This window comes from Callorhinus ursinus, unplaced genomic scaffold, assembly GCF_003265705.2.
Source record: "Callorhinus ursinus isolate GAN/ISIS: 27379988/994484 unplaced genomic scaffold, GSC_fseal_2.0 scaffold3, whole genome shotgun sequence".
Lineage (NCBI taxonomy): Eukaryota > Metazoa > Chordata > Mammalia > Carnivora > Otariidae > Callorhinus > Callorhinus ursinus.
In genome coordinates, this window is record NW_027397065.1 from 51,194,610 (window position 1) to 51,208,185 (window position 13,576).

Sequence of the window (13,576 nt, forward strand, 5' to 3'; positions counted from 1 at the left end):
TCACTTCTTTCTGCCCCCACCGATGCCACCCGGGGCTCAGCTACCAGTATCTCTCCCCTCTAACCCGGAAGCCCTCCTTCTATGTTAGCCCCTCACTCCCACCCCTACCAAGAGTCTATTCTCCACAGAGCATCTTCAATGATCCTATTAAAACCGAAGTCAGATTCTGTCACTCCTTTGCTCAAAACCCTCTGATGGCTCCTTTCAGAGTAAAAGCCAAAGTCCCTCCAAGGATCTAAAAGCCCACGTGATCTGCCCACACCACCCGTTACCTTCCATCACTGCATCTCATCTCCCACCCATCTCCCCTCACTCATTCTACTCCAGCCACACTGGTCTCCTTACTGTTCCTGGAATATACCAGCATGCTCCCGCCGACGTGGGCCTTTGCACATGCTGTTCCCTCTGCTTGTCATAATCTTCCCTTATGTACTGGCAATACTTGCTCCTTTTCCTGCCTCCCATCTCTGCTCAAACTCTCAACAAGACTATCTTGCGCTCTCAATTTAATTCTGCCACATGCCCCACCCCTTCCCTGAGAAGCCCCTACACCCGCAATATCCTTTACCCTACTGGATTTTTTCTTCTTTCCATAGTAACTGATCAATTACCTTCTAACATAATAGAAATTTTATTTAGATATTAATGTCTGCCCCTGCTGCCAGAACATAAACTCCCAGAAAGGAAGGATCATTATCTATTTTGATCACAAATGTACTCCAAGTATCTGGAACAGTGCGAGACACATACTAAGGGCTCAGTAAGTATTTATTGAATGAATGAATAAAATATGGGAGGTGATGGCAAACATATTTCCTGTGTTTACAGTGTTGACACTGCATGGGGTAGGGTGTGATGGGGAAAGCAGGCAAGGCAACAGAGAGGTAAGAAGACCCAGCAGGAAGTGGCTCTCACCATTCCTCCCATGATCTCCCACCCCTCTTCCCTCACACACAATACCCCAACCATACTGGCCATGTTTTTAATTCCTTGAGCTCTCCCAGTTCCTTCCTACCTCAGGACCTTTGCATAAACTGTTCTCCCTGTCCAGACCATTCTTTCCACCTTCATTTAGCTAATTCCTGCTCTGTTTTTAAGTCTTAGCTTAAATGTCAGTATTATTATATCTCAGAGCTTGGCACAGAGCAAGTGCCCACTGAAGATATATGTTTCAATACACGTTTTTAAAAATACAGTTATTACCCCATTTTACAGGTGAGAAAACTACAGTGCAGAGAGGTTACAACTTTTGCCCAAGGACTCATGACTAATAGTTATTTGTAGAAATAATAAATATGTTGATTAAATAATCGAATTGGAGTTTGAAAGCAGTGACTTTGCTGATTTCTGATATGAAGGTAAGACTTCCCTGTGGAAAAAAAAACAATGTTCTTTTTAAAATGTTTGTCTTACTTTATTTTTTTAAGTAAGCTCTATGCCCAGCGTGGGGCTAGAACGCATGACCCTGAGATCAAGAGTCATGTGCTCTGCTGACTGGGCCAGCCAGGTGCCCCTAAAAAAATAATGTTCTGCGGTGACTGTATGGACTATCTTCAGCTGTAAGATCAAGCCATGCTTCCTTCATGAAGTTTTCCCTCACTGAGATCTGTGGGTTTAATAAAATTCTTACCCAAAGCAAGAACTCACTCCACAATGCTCCAGTCTCTACTATCATTATCTCTTCTTTTTTTTTTTGAGGTAAAATATGCAAACATTTACTGAGATACATAACTACAAATACAGATGTTAAAATAATTTAATACAATACTGTAAAATATTCTATGCAAATAATTTTGAAATTCATAAAGAGAAAGAAAATGTCTTTTTTAATTTAAATTCAATTAATTAACATATAATGTATTACTGGCTTCAGAGGTAGAGGTCAGTGACTCATCAGTCTTACATAACACCCAGTGCTCATTACATCACGTGCCTTCCTTAATGCCCATCACCCAGTTACCCCATCCCCCCACACTCCTCCCCTCCAGCAACCTGAGTGTTGCTATCATACCTCTTCTACTGAGGAACTCACTACTAGAAAATAAAAAGCCCTCCCTTTTCAGGACTATAAACAGACAATTCACATAAATTAGGCAAATGTGCAAAATAATCCATAAAGAGACATCTCACCTTCCTAACCATGGAAGAAATACAATACAAGGAGACATATTTAGTTTCTCAGTTAAGCAAAAGTGGAAACTGATAAGAACTTTCTGAAGGGCAATTTAGCAACATGTATCGAAATTTCAAATATATATTCTTTTTTACTTCCGGCAATCTACCCTGAGGAAAAAATAGCACAAGTGTGTTCTTGACAGTTTTGTCTACATTTACAAATTCTGTTCCCAACAATAGAGAACTGGCTAAATAAAAATTGGGTCAGCTATACAAAGGAATATCATACAGTAGTTAAAAATGATACAATACAGCTATTCCTGGTTGTTTGCATGGAAGAGGATTGGGTTGCTGGAGTCAGAATTGAGGAGGACTTTTTTTTGTGCATACTTATTCATATCTGTTTGTAGTTTTTATTTTTGTGAATGCATTTAATACTCAAAATAGCAAATAAAATTTAAAATATTTGTAAAGCGGGGCACCTAGGTGGCTCAGTCGGTTAAGTGTCTGCCTTCCGCTCAGGTCATGATCCCAGGGTCCTGGGATCCAGCCCTGCATCGGGCTCCCTGCTCAGCAGAGAGCCTGTTTCTCCCTCTCCCTCTGCTGCTCCCCCTGCTTGTGCTCTCCCTCCCTCTCTCTCCCTGTCAAGTAAATAAATAAAGTCTTTTTAAAAAATAAAATATTGTGAAGAAATCTTGAAGATCTCTACTAGTTGTTTGGGAAGATGTCCACAACGTTGAGTAAAAGAAATTTACCAAACGACATACAGAATACAATTTCATTTACCTAAGACTGTGTATTATATAATAAAAATATTGGCATAGATAATAGAAAGTTATTTCTCGAATGATGCTCCACTTTGATAATGATAATTTGATAATGGCGGTATCATTAGAAGAAAGTATGTAGAGACAATTTTTACTTTTTTGTCCATGCTTTTCTTTATTGTGTATATTGTTTATATTGAGCACGGATTTTTTTTAAACCATCAAGGAAAGATACTGGAAGGTTATTCTCTTTTAAAAAAGAGGATGTGCCTCTTCTGTATGTATTTGCATAGATTATGTTTGGAAAGGACATACACCAAGGTATTAATTGTGGGGGTAAGACTGTCATTTCTTTTTTCTCTTTTGTTCTCCTTTCTGAATGTTTCTATTTTATGGGTTTTCTGTAATTAATTACCTTTGTAAAGGGGAAAAGAAGCACTACTTTTTTAAAAAGTTCTTCCCCCAATTGAACTTAAAGCTATTCAGTGGCACCAATTCTAGAGAAGAAAGGGCTCTATGTTACTCTGTATAATCGCTCATTTTGTTCAAAAACGTTCATATATATATGCAATATATACAGTCCATTACATTACATGGGCTCTCTATATAAATGTATGTGTATATACACTTACACATGCACACACACACACACGTACACACATTCATACACACACACAAACACACACGACCTACTTCTCGGCCCTTCCCCATATTTCCATCTATACATTATCCCAACCCTTCAAGGTCCTTCAACATTAGAGGGATATATGGAAGTGGCTGTTAAACATACAGGCTTTGAAGTCAGAATTCCAAATCAGCCACAAATGAGTGATTTCAGTTAACATGCCTTATCTGTAAAAAGGGAAATCAAAACAGTTATCTATTTGGTAATTTTGTAAGGATCAAATGAAACAATCCATATAAATTGCTCGGCCTAAGCTAGTATATAACAAATATTGAATAATTTGTTCTTATTTTGCCCAGTACATAGTAGGCCAGTCTGCGATGATCGCGGTTGTTGTTGTTATTGCCCTCCGAGCCATGAGAAGCGCTGTCGCCTTAGGGCTGACCAGGCCCGGGGTCAGGATACAGGAAGTCCGTCTAGCCGCGGCGCCCCGCCATCTTTGCACACTGGCCCGCCTCACTCAGTTGATGTAACTGCTTCGTGCAGTCTCAGAGGCCGACCCGCTTGCAGCGACACCCTGCCCCTTGCCTTCTTTGGTGCTCTCTTAAGCAAACCGCCTTTACCGAGGGCGAATCTTCAACTCCCTAGAAACGCTAAAGCCGGCATCTTCCGGGAGCCGCCCTCGTTCCGTGACCTCAGGCGTACACTTCCGGGGACGCGGACGTGACCCGTCGCCCTGCCCACTCCCACTCTCTTTTTCCGGTAGCGGAGTCTGGAGAAGACACGCAGGTAAGAGGCCTGGGCGAAGACAATCGAGTGGCATCCTGGGACGGGGCGCACTCACCGGGGCCGGGGTCGCGGGACTGGGGTGTTTCCGTGGAAGCTGAGCCAGGTGCGGGCGAGACGGGCGCGGCCGGCCGACCCCGACTCAGGGTCGCGCCTTGTCTCGGAAGGTGGCCGTCTTCTCTCCAGGAGGAGCTTGTGAAGTGGGGATGAGTGCGGCTACAGCCCTGAAGGCCCGGGCTCCGCGCTGCCGCCGCAGCTACGTGTAAGGGGCCGCACAGCGTGGTTGAGAAGGAGCGGGGACCCTACTCGGCAGTGGTCTCTCACCTCTACTCCGCCAACCTCTTGGGCGGTCGCAGGCCCGGTCCCTAATCCTAGTTCGTGTCTTTGTTTGGGAGATAGGATTGACTCGCCCCGATCCCATAGAGTTGTAGTGAGGATTCAAGGAGGGAATCAGGAGAAACGGCGCTGTGTTGGGTGCTCCCTAAGTCCGGGTGATTGCTAAGTCTGGCACGTTGCAAGTACTGGACGCTTAGGGCGCGCGGCACGAAGCCAGAAGTCGGGGCTAGGGAATGTGCATCAGTGTTTGCTGAGCACCTGCTGTGCGTTTATCATTTATTCTCCAAGGACCATTGTCATCACCACTTAAGGGCGACACGGGGTGGGGAAACTGCACATGGGCATTTGTTGAGTGGCCACTACAGGCATTCATATTCGTTCTCCCTTAGTTCACATCTGCTGGAGTCTTTCTGGGCTCCTCCAGGCAGAACTCAAAGCTGCTCTTCCTGTGAGCTCCCTTGGCACCTCCTTACAATTCTTACTCTGTTGGATTTAATTAAAGCGTAGGAGCAGTTAACATTGTACACCCAAGGCCTACACTTGTAGGGCTTACTGTGATCACTCACCAGACCTTATATAAGGAAGGCACTGGGGAGATCCAGGAATCAGGAGACGTGAACTTATCCAGGTCTGGAATTGTGGTTATTCATGGAATAGAGGCATCTTGATACAGGGTAGAGAGTGCTGGACTGGGGGTTGGGACACTGGTTTTTAGGTTTGGTTTTGCCACTGTCTTTACAAACCTAGGCAAGGCTGTGTTTGTCTTCCTCTGGAAGGGTACATCCTAAGTCATCTGAGCCCTTCTTATTTCTAGTGTCTTCTGGAAGTGTCAGGAAGTTGTTCTGATTCTCGAGTCTCAGGAGGCCTGGGGCTTCGGTCGGAAAGTAGGTCCTCTCTTAGCCTTCGTGTGATCCTCACCTGCTTTTCTCCTGTCAGCATCTCCCTCCCCTAGGGTCTGTGACAGTTAAATTCCATTACATGCTATGTCATGTTAGAGTTACCTGGTTTCACTAACATTGAATTTTGGGGATGGGGCTTTTAGCCTTCCAAGAAGATATGTTTTCCTGCCTTTAATGCTTGATTCTAGTAAAAGTTTAAGAATTTGGTTTTAATCAGTTGTGGAAGGATAGCAAGAGATCACTTGTCAGAGAATAAGAGATAGCATTTAAAATGGCTTTTGGAGGGATCTGGTAGAGCACAGGATATAGTAGATGAAGCTAGAGGGTATGTGGGTAAGGGTTCCTTAAATTCTTAGCCAAGGGATTGGTGCGGAGTTCAGGCAGCAGGTGCCTTCCATAAAGGGTCTTCAGGTGTCACCAATTCATGGGTAGGTTATTGACCTTGGCTTTGTACTAACCTTTTTGGTTGTGGTCTTAAAGTCTTCTTTGAGCCTAACCTGTACATGGTACTTGGGGGCCAGGAAACCAGAAGCACTCCTGGCATTGGAAGTATTGTGATATGTAGACCAGGAATCTCTTAACTTGGTTTTCATTTCTGCTCTTCAACTGACTTGCTCTGTCACCGTAAACAAATTATCAAAAGTTTCTCAGGGTATATATTGGAGGCAGTAAGGCTCAGGGATAACGGATTTGCCCGGGTTTGCAGAGCTGTCAGTTGAACTTGGAGGTCTCCAGAGACCTAAACCAGTGTGTTTTAAGTTTTTGAGGCCCACTTGGTAAAAAATTGAGGCATACTTATGATCTGCTTAGAACTCTAGACTCCTTTCCTATAAGTGCTATGGGTGGGCTGTGCTTTTGGTAGATTCAGGAGAAAGGTTATCTCAAGGTACTTTGCATTTTTAGCCATAAATTAAAAGCCCCCCAAATGCAGGGGGAAATGAGTTTTAGACAGAAATGAGGTTTCACAGACTAGGGTGAAGGGAAGCAGGACACAGAGGAGCAAAACTTGGGAGATTTCCTTCAATAGCCAGGAAGAAAGGGTTGTGGAAACCTTGTCCATTGCTAATGTTGGATTCTTTTCCTTCTTTCAGAAATGGCACCTCGCAAGGGGAAGGAAAAGAAGGAAGAACAGGTCATCAGCCTTGGACCTCAGGTAGCTGAAGGAGAGAATGTGTTTGGTGTCTGCCACATCTTTGCATCCTTCAATGACACTTTTGTCCATGTCACCGATCTTTCTGGCAAGTGAGTACCTCGGTGAAGAGGCACAGACCAAACTGGCAAGGGTCTAGGGGAAGAAATGCCCCTGAAACTGGGTGGCAGTTTAAGGGGTTCTCATGAAAGAATTAAAAAGAATGTTCAGATAAGGAAATGCATTTGGCTGTTTGGCCACAAATACTGTGATTTCCCAGGCACTTGGGTTATGAGAAAGAAAGAGACACGTCCTCTGCCCTTAATGACCTTAAATTGTAATCCTTGAATACTCAATCTCTTGGTACTTTGTAGGAGCAGGGGTGGATAGAAATCCACTCTATGTACAGATTCTGGCTGTAATTAGCAAGTTTTTATGACACGTGAAGTTCACTCAAATACTAAGCTTTGGTTTTTCATATAAGGAGAGGTAATTGTGCCTACCTCATGGAGCAATTGGGAGGATTAAATGCAGAAGTAAATTTATATTGTTAATAACGGTGTTCATTTATTTTAGGTATTTGAACCCCATCAGGGGTTCAAAGTCTTGAAAGACTTTGAAAAGAGCCTCAAAGACCCCATGGCCATAGTCTTGTTAAAAAGGATGCATATTCAAGTTGACCTTCATCCTCTGCCATACCTGAACTGTGGCAGTCTTTACTCCGTAGGGATGTGATAAGCACTCAGAATTCTTGATGGATGAGAGAAATGACTGCGCTTTTGTTCCCAGGGAAACCATCTGTCGCGTGACTGGTGGAATGAAGGTGAAGGCTGACCGAGATGAGTCTTCTCCCTATGCTGCCATGTTGGCTGCCCAGGATGTAGCCCAGAGGTGCAAGGAGCTGGGCATCACTGCCCTCCACATCAAACTACGAGCCACAGGAGGAAATAGGTACATAAGGCAGGGGCTGGTTGGTGAGATCTCTGGGCCTGGGTGCCAGAGCACCTGGATTTGAGGCTTGGTTTTTCTCTTGTAACTTTGCACAAGACATCATAAGTGTGTTCGTATTTAGTAGTTGGTTGCTGCACCGCTGCTTCTGCTCCTCCCACCCCCCAGCTTACTGTTTATTGAGCACTCAGCTGCAGACCAGGTATTGTGTTCTAGGTACTAGAAAAGAATGATGGAAAAGGGTAGTTACAGCCTCTACTCTTCCTGTGCAGGTAGAAGAGGCTGACTTTAAACAGCCTGACTAGGGGAACATGTGCCTTCCATTTGTGGCAAGTGCTGGGAAGTAAGAAGTACAGTGTGAGGGATGGGAGTTAAAGTGTAATGTCAGCTAAGACCTAAACGTTGTGCCAGGAGTTGGTCCAGTGAGGGAAGGGCAGGGAGAGAATATTCCAGCCAGATACAACTGCAGGGAAAAGGTCTTGAGTGGGAATGAACTTGACACATCTATGGGAAAGAGTTGCATGAGGTATGAGCAGAGAGATTGGAGCAAGTTCCTGCTAGGTCTTAAAGGAAGCAGTAAGGATTTGGACTTTAGCCAAAGAGGGTGGGGGGAGCATAAGAACTTTTTAATAGTAATGACCTGATGAGATTGGAGTCTTGTTTTTGTGAGAGAGAATGTGTGTGGGCGGGATGCGGTACAGAGGGAGAGAGAATCTTAAGCAGACTCCATTGCTCAGCGCGACCCTGAGATTGTGACCTGAGTTGACATTGAGTTGGACCCTTAACTGCCCGAGCCACCCAAGTGCTCCAGGGATTGGGGATTTTTCTTTATTTTAAAGATTTTATTTATTTATTTGACAGCGAGTGAGAGCAGGAGTACAAGCAGGGGGAGTGGGAGAGGGAGAAGCAGGCTTCCCACTGAGCAGGGAGCCCGATGCAGGGCTTGATCCCAGGACCCTGGGATCATGACCTGAGCCCAAGGCAGGCGCTTAACAACAGCCATCCAGGCGCCCTTTTTTTTTTTTTTTTTAAAGATGACTGCTGCTTCAGGGCACTTGGCTGGCTCAGTTGATAGAGCATGAAACTCTTGACCTCTGGGTCATGAGTTCAGGCCTACTTTGGGCATAGAGCTTACATTAAAAAAAAAACAAAACAAACTGATTGCTGTGTGGGCAGCAGACCAGAGAAAGTGGTCTTCTGGAGAGATGCTAGTGTCTTGGTTTTGGGTGGGGAAGCAGCTGGAAATGGATTGCCAAAAAAAAAAAAAAAAAATTACAGCCTTTGGCAAGAAAGACAGTTCCTTCAATGGGCTGCAACAGAGCAGAGCATAAACTCTTGACGCATGGGCCAGAAAGTATGCAACAAAAACCATACGTGGCCCACTAAGCCTTAAATATTTATTGTTTGGCCCTTTACAAAAAGTTGCAGATGATTCCTGAACTAGAGGGTTGTGGGATCTAGAAGGAACCTCTAATGAGTTGGACAAAGCTTTTCTTCATGTAGATCCTTATTTCCCTAGAACCAAGACCCCTGGACCTGGGGCCCAGTCAGCCCTCAGAGCCCTTGCCCGCTCAGGAATGAAGATCGGGCGGATTGGTAAGTGCCTCCCTCTAGCTAGCACTTGGATTTGCTTTGAAGCATTGACCCCAGAAAGTTTGTGTTGTACCCAGTGGGATGCAGTGCCTGGTCTGGGGACTATTGGCAGTTACGGTGCCACAGTTAATGGGGGTTGCAAGAGGCACCATATGACAGAATTTCCTCCCTGAGCACCCCTGACAGAGATGAAATGTCTCTCTTCTTCAGTGTTTCTTATGGGAGTTGGCATTTTATGTGGTCTGTCCCCTGAATTGTAAGACCATCCATATCCTTGGTTCTTTCCTACTAAGCATTAGAGCATGCCAGCCATTGTAACAGTGGAAAATGAATGCAGGGAGCAGCACCTCCCATGGTTGAGAATCACAGCGAGTCACCTCCATCTGTGTGGTGCCTGCCCCCTTACGCCTGTGATCTCCTGGCCTCGTAGAGCACTTAAGGTGTTAGCCCTTCCCTGTTTTCTGTACACACAGTAGCATCATAATACTGATTGGTCTAGTTAGTGGTTCAGCCTGTTACCTTTTGGAAAGGAGGTAGTTTTAAGTTGCCCCTGTTTAGAAGAATCTTTCCACTAGAGAGTCCCCGGGCTGGGTGTCAGAAACCTGATTATTTCACCTCCTTCTGACATTGTAAGTTGAGTGACTTTTCTGACCCTCAGTTTTCCCTTCAGAAAAGTGAGTTGAGACCACATCAGAAATTTTGAGGAAGCAGCAGATGGGGCAGTCCGTGTCCCTGTGTTACATACTTGAGGATTCATGTGGGGAGCAGCGGGATTCACTGTTGGTCTGTTAGACCACTGGTCTAGGGAGGCCTGGACTCTTTCCCATCCATCTCTAGGCAATGATGTTTTCTCTTCCTCCCCACAGAGGATGTCACCCCCATCCCCTCCGATAGCACCCGCAGGAAGGGGGGTCGCCGTGGTCGCCGTCTGTGAACAGGATTCCTCAAATTACTGTTTTCTGTTAATAAATTGGCTTTGTCTGAGCTATTTCGACTCCAGTCTTCTCTCCTTCAGGGATGTTTGTTTATTTCCTCCTAGAAATTTGACCAGGGCATGAGACTGACTCGCAGTCACAGGTGCAGGACAAAGCAGGAGGCATTTTAGTAGATCTTTTACTTCAGAGGATGTAGGTAACTTGCCAAACAGGAACACAGGAGGGATTGGTTCGGCCCCTGACATGCGTCCGGGTGAGCCTGTGTTCTGTGAAGTGACTTCCTGGGAGGAGTAGCCTAAGGAGAGGTAAGGTACCTGTGCTGCATTTGGGTCTTTTCCACACTGCTTGTTGTGGCCATCATCTAAAGCCCACCAAGGCCTTAGAGACCTTGTTTTGAAAGCGGAGACGTTGGTTCCAAAAATGGACTAAATCTTAAAAGAGCCGGAGCAGAGTGGAAACTGTTGAGCCAAGTGTAGTCTGAGCAGAAGAGGAGCCTTTCAGACTTGAGCCATATATAAACACATGTGGGTGTATACTCGCCCCCCACACCTTCTGTGCAAAATTGGGAGCACACTCTACTGCATCTTGCTTGTTCTCACTTGGCAGATCTTGGAGATTGTTCCACATCAGTACATAAAGTACATAGAGATTCGGTCACCCCACAAATAACACACCAAGCCCTATTTTCATCAGTGATAAAAAAAAAAAAAAGTTTTTGCTCTCCGGAAGCTTGTCTCCACCTCCGAGGACCCAGTGGCACCAGATGGTACGGAGTGTTCTGCAAGAAAGTACCATAGGCCCAGGGATGGTGGCTGCTACACTGGTGGGTGGTTAATAAAGTAAGCTAGAGAGAAGAAGATGTTATTAACGTTCTAAGGAAGAGAAAAAACATTTACAGTACTCTGCTGTATTTATCGAAAAAATCCACATGTATTGAATTACCCACACAGTTCAAATCTATGCTGTTAAAGGGGCAACTATAGTCATTCAAGGTGATGGGAGCACTCAACTCTGTGATACTCTTTAAAAACCCATAACACTTAGAGGACATTCTGCAAAATACTGGTGCTTAAGTCATCAAAAGTGATGAAAAACAAGGACAGAAGACCAGAGGAGATTATGGAGACAACTTAAAATACAGCGTTGGATCCTGAATCAGAAGGAGGGCGTTGGTTTGAAAACTGGTAAAATCCGAAAAAGGCCTGAAGTTCAATTAATAATCTACCAACATTAGTTTCTTAATTTTGACAAACGTTCCGTGGTTGTATAAGATGTTAATATTAGGGAAAGCTGGATGAGTGGTATACAGAAAAGCCGTATGATTTTTGCAACTTTCTGGTGAATCTAAACGTGAAGTAAAAATGTGAGGGGGCAAAAAAAAAAGAAAAAATTATGGTCAGCCTGGTTTCTGAGGCAGGATGTGTACAGACCCTCAGGTAAACAGGCCTGGATGAAAATACCTAGTTCCCCAGCTTCAGACTAGCTTTAAGCAAATAAGCACTCAGCCATTGAGTGAAAATTCCTGTGATAATGGCTGCTTCATAGGGTGTCATAAGAAATAAGATTTAAAGTGTTCAGCACAGTGCCTGGCTCTGAAGAAGCTATTGCTATTCTTAATGCCTGTTGAGTTCTTATGCCAAGGAATGAATGACAGCTGGCTGGAATCCTGGTGGAAAAATGCTGGCAGTTGCTAGAGCATTCTTTATTTCCTGTGATGGGACTTTGCAACTTGTCCTGCTGTTTCCTGGTAACCAGGGATGCAATCAGCCAGGTCTTTGAAAGCAGTTCCTTTCAGAGGTTTGTTTGCAAGGAGAGCCAACTTGCACAGCTTGCGTTGGAACGGAGCAGTCTGTCGGCCACAGGCATGCAGGGCAGAACTGGATTAGCTGTTGCCCACCTGCGACACGGACCATGGGAGCCCAGCCTTGGCAGGTGAGCCTGATGCCATGGGCTACAGCTGCAACCCCAACCAGGCCCCTAGAAATGGTCCCTACTGCCCTTCTGCCTCCTTTCTTTAACCTGAGCCCTGCAGGTCTCCTAAACAAGTCTCCCTGTCTCCCCACTGGCCCCTGCCTAGCCCTAGACCACATGTTTTGTTATCTGGTCCTGCCACACACTTCACCCTCTCCTGCCCAAGCCAAACCTACTTCCTTTCACTTTTCAATTCTCTGGTCCCCTCCCAGCTTAGCTCTGTCAGCATCTTCTCTCCCCCACTTCACCTCACTATCTTCTGCTCATCTGTTAGAATCAATTCTTAATCCCTCTCAAAGCCACCCTCCTGGGTGCCCCTCAAAGTGCTTCACTGAATTCCTACGTCACCCCTACTTCCCATGTGCCACCACTGCCCCCTGTATTCTAATAGCCTATTTTCCCTACTAATTTGTGAGTTCTGAGAGGACAAGTGGGTCTTGTTCAGTGTTTCTCACCCCAGCCCTCAGCCCAGTCCCCAAAGTATGGGCTCAATAATGATTAATGAATCACTGAAAGAATAGGTGAGTGGGCTTCCCCCTTCTGTAAACTAAATAGGTTCTATAAACTAGATGGCTTATTTTTTTAATAAATTTTTTTAAAGATTTATTTATTTATTTTGAGAGAGAGAGAGGAGGGCCAGAGGGAGAAGCAGGTTCCTCGCTAAGCAGGGAGCCTGATGCGGGACTCGATCCCAGGACTCCAGGATCATGACCTGAGCCGAAGGCAGTCGCTTAACCAACTGAGCCACCCAGGCGCCCTTTTTTAAATAAAATTTTTGAAGATTTATTTTAGGGAGAGTGCATGGGTGAGTGGTGGGGGAGCAGCAGAGATATTCTCAAGCTGACTTTGCACTGAGCGTGAAGCCTGACGCAGGGCTCAATCCCACAATCCTTAGATGATCTGAGCCGAAACCAAGAGTCAGACTCAACTGACTGAGCCACCCAGGTGCCCCTAAACTAGATAGTTTAAAGAGCCTTGGTAGATCCTCGATAAATTAAAACAAACACGTGTTCCTGTGCTTCAAAGAAATTAAGGAAATCCCCAAGGGCATTCAAGAAATGAGGGGGGAAAGTTCATCAAGAAGAAATGGATTAGGGAACACAGCTGTAGGCAAAGAAAGTTGGGGTAGCCCTCCTGGCAAATAACCAAGTCAGTGCCAGGAAGTTAAGTTCAGGCTCTGCCTTTACCTCTATTGGTTCCAAGGTGAGGGAGCTTGACCTTTACGATAATTAGCCAGAAATCCTCAGATTTCTGGGCAAAATGGTCCTAAGTAGGACTGTTCCCGGGCTCTTGGCAAAAGCAAAAGCAAATCCTCTGGAAAGAACCACAATTGAGGCCCTCTGGTTTCCCACAGATGAGGTTCAACCAAGTAGGAACCCCCCCAAAATACCAACGCATGAAAATAGGCACCAAATGAGAGTCATCAGAAAGTTTTTTATATACCTCAAAGACGATACTAGAATTAAAATATA

General features: G+C 45.1%; 1 protein-coding gene across 1 annotated transcript; it reads left to right on the forward strand.

The window, feature by feature from the left end:
• The first annotated feature begins 4,154 nt into the window (after positions 1 to 4,154).
• RPS14 (ribosomal protein S14) lies at positions 4,155 to 10,197 on the forward strand. Its single transcript, XM_025867244.2, has 5 exons — positions 4,155 to 4,296; positions 6,620 to 6,770; positions 7,447 to 7,608; positions 9,125 to 9,201; positions 10,065 to 10,197. Exons 2-5 carry the CDS (start codon positions 6,622 to 6,624, stop codon positions 10,130 to 10,132), a joined length of 456 nt encoding a protein of 151 aa, XP_025723029.1. The 5' UTR covers positions 4,155 to 4,296; positions 6,620 to 6,621; the 3' UTR covers positions 10,133 to 10,197.
• The last annotated feature ends 3,379 nt before the right edge of the window (positions 10,198 to 13,576 follow it).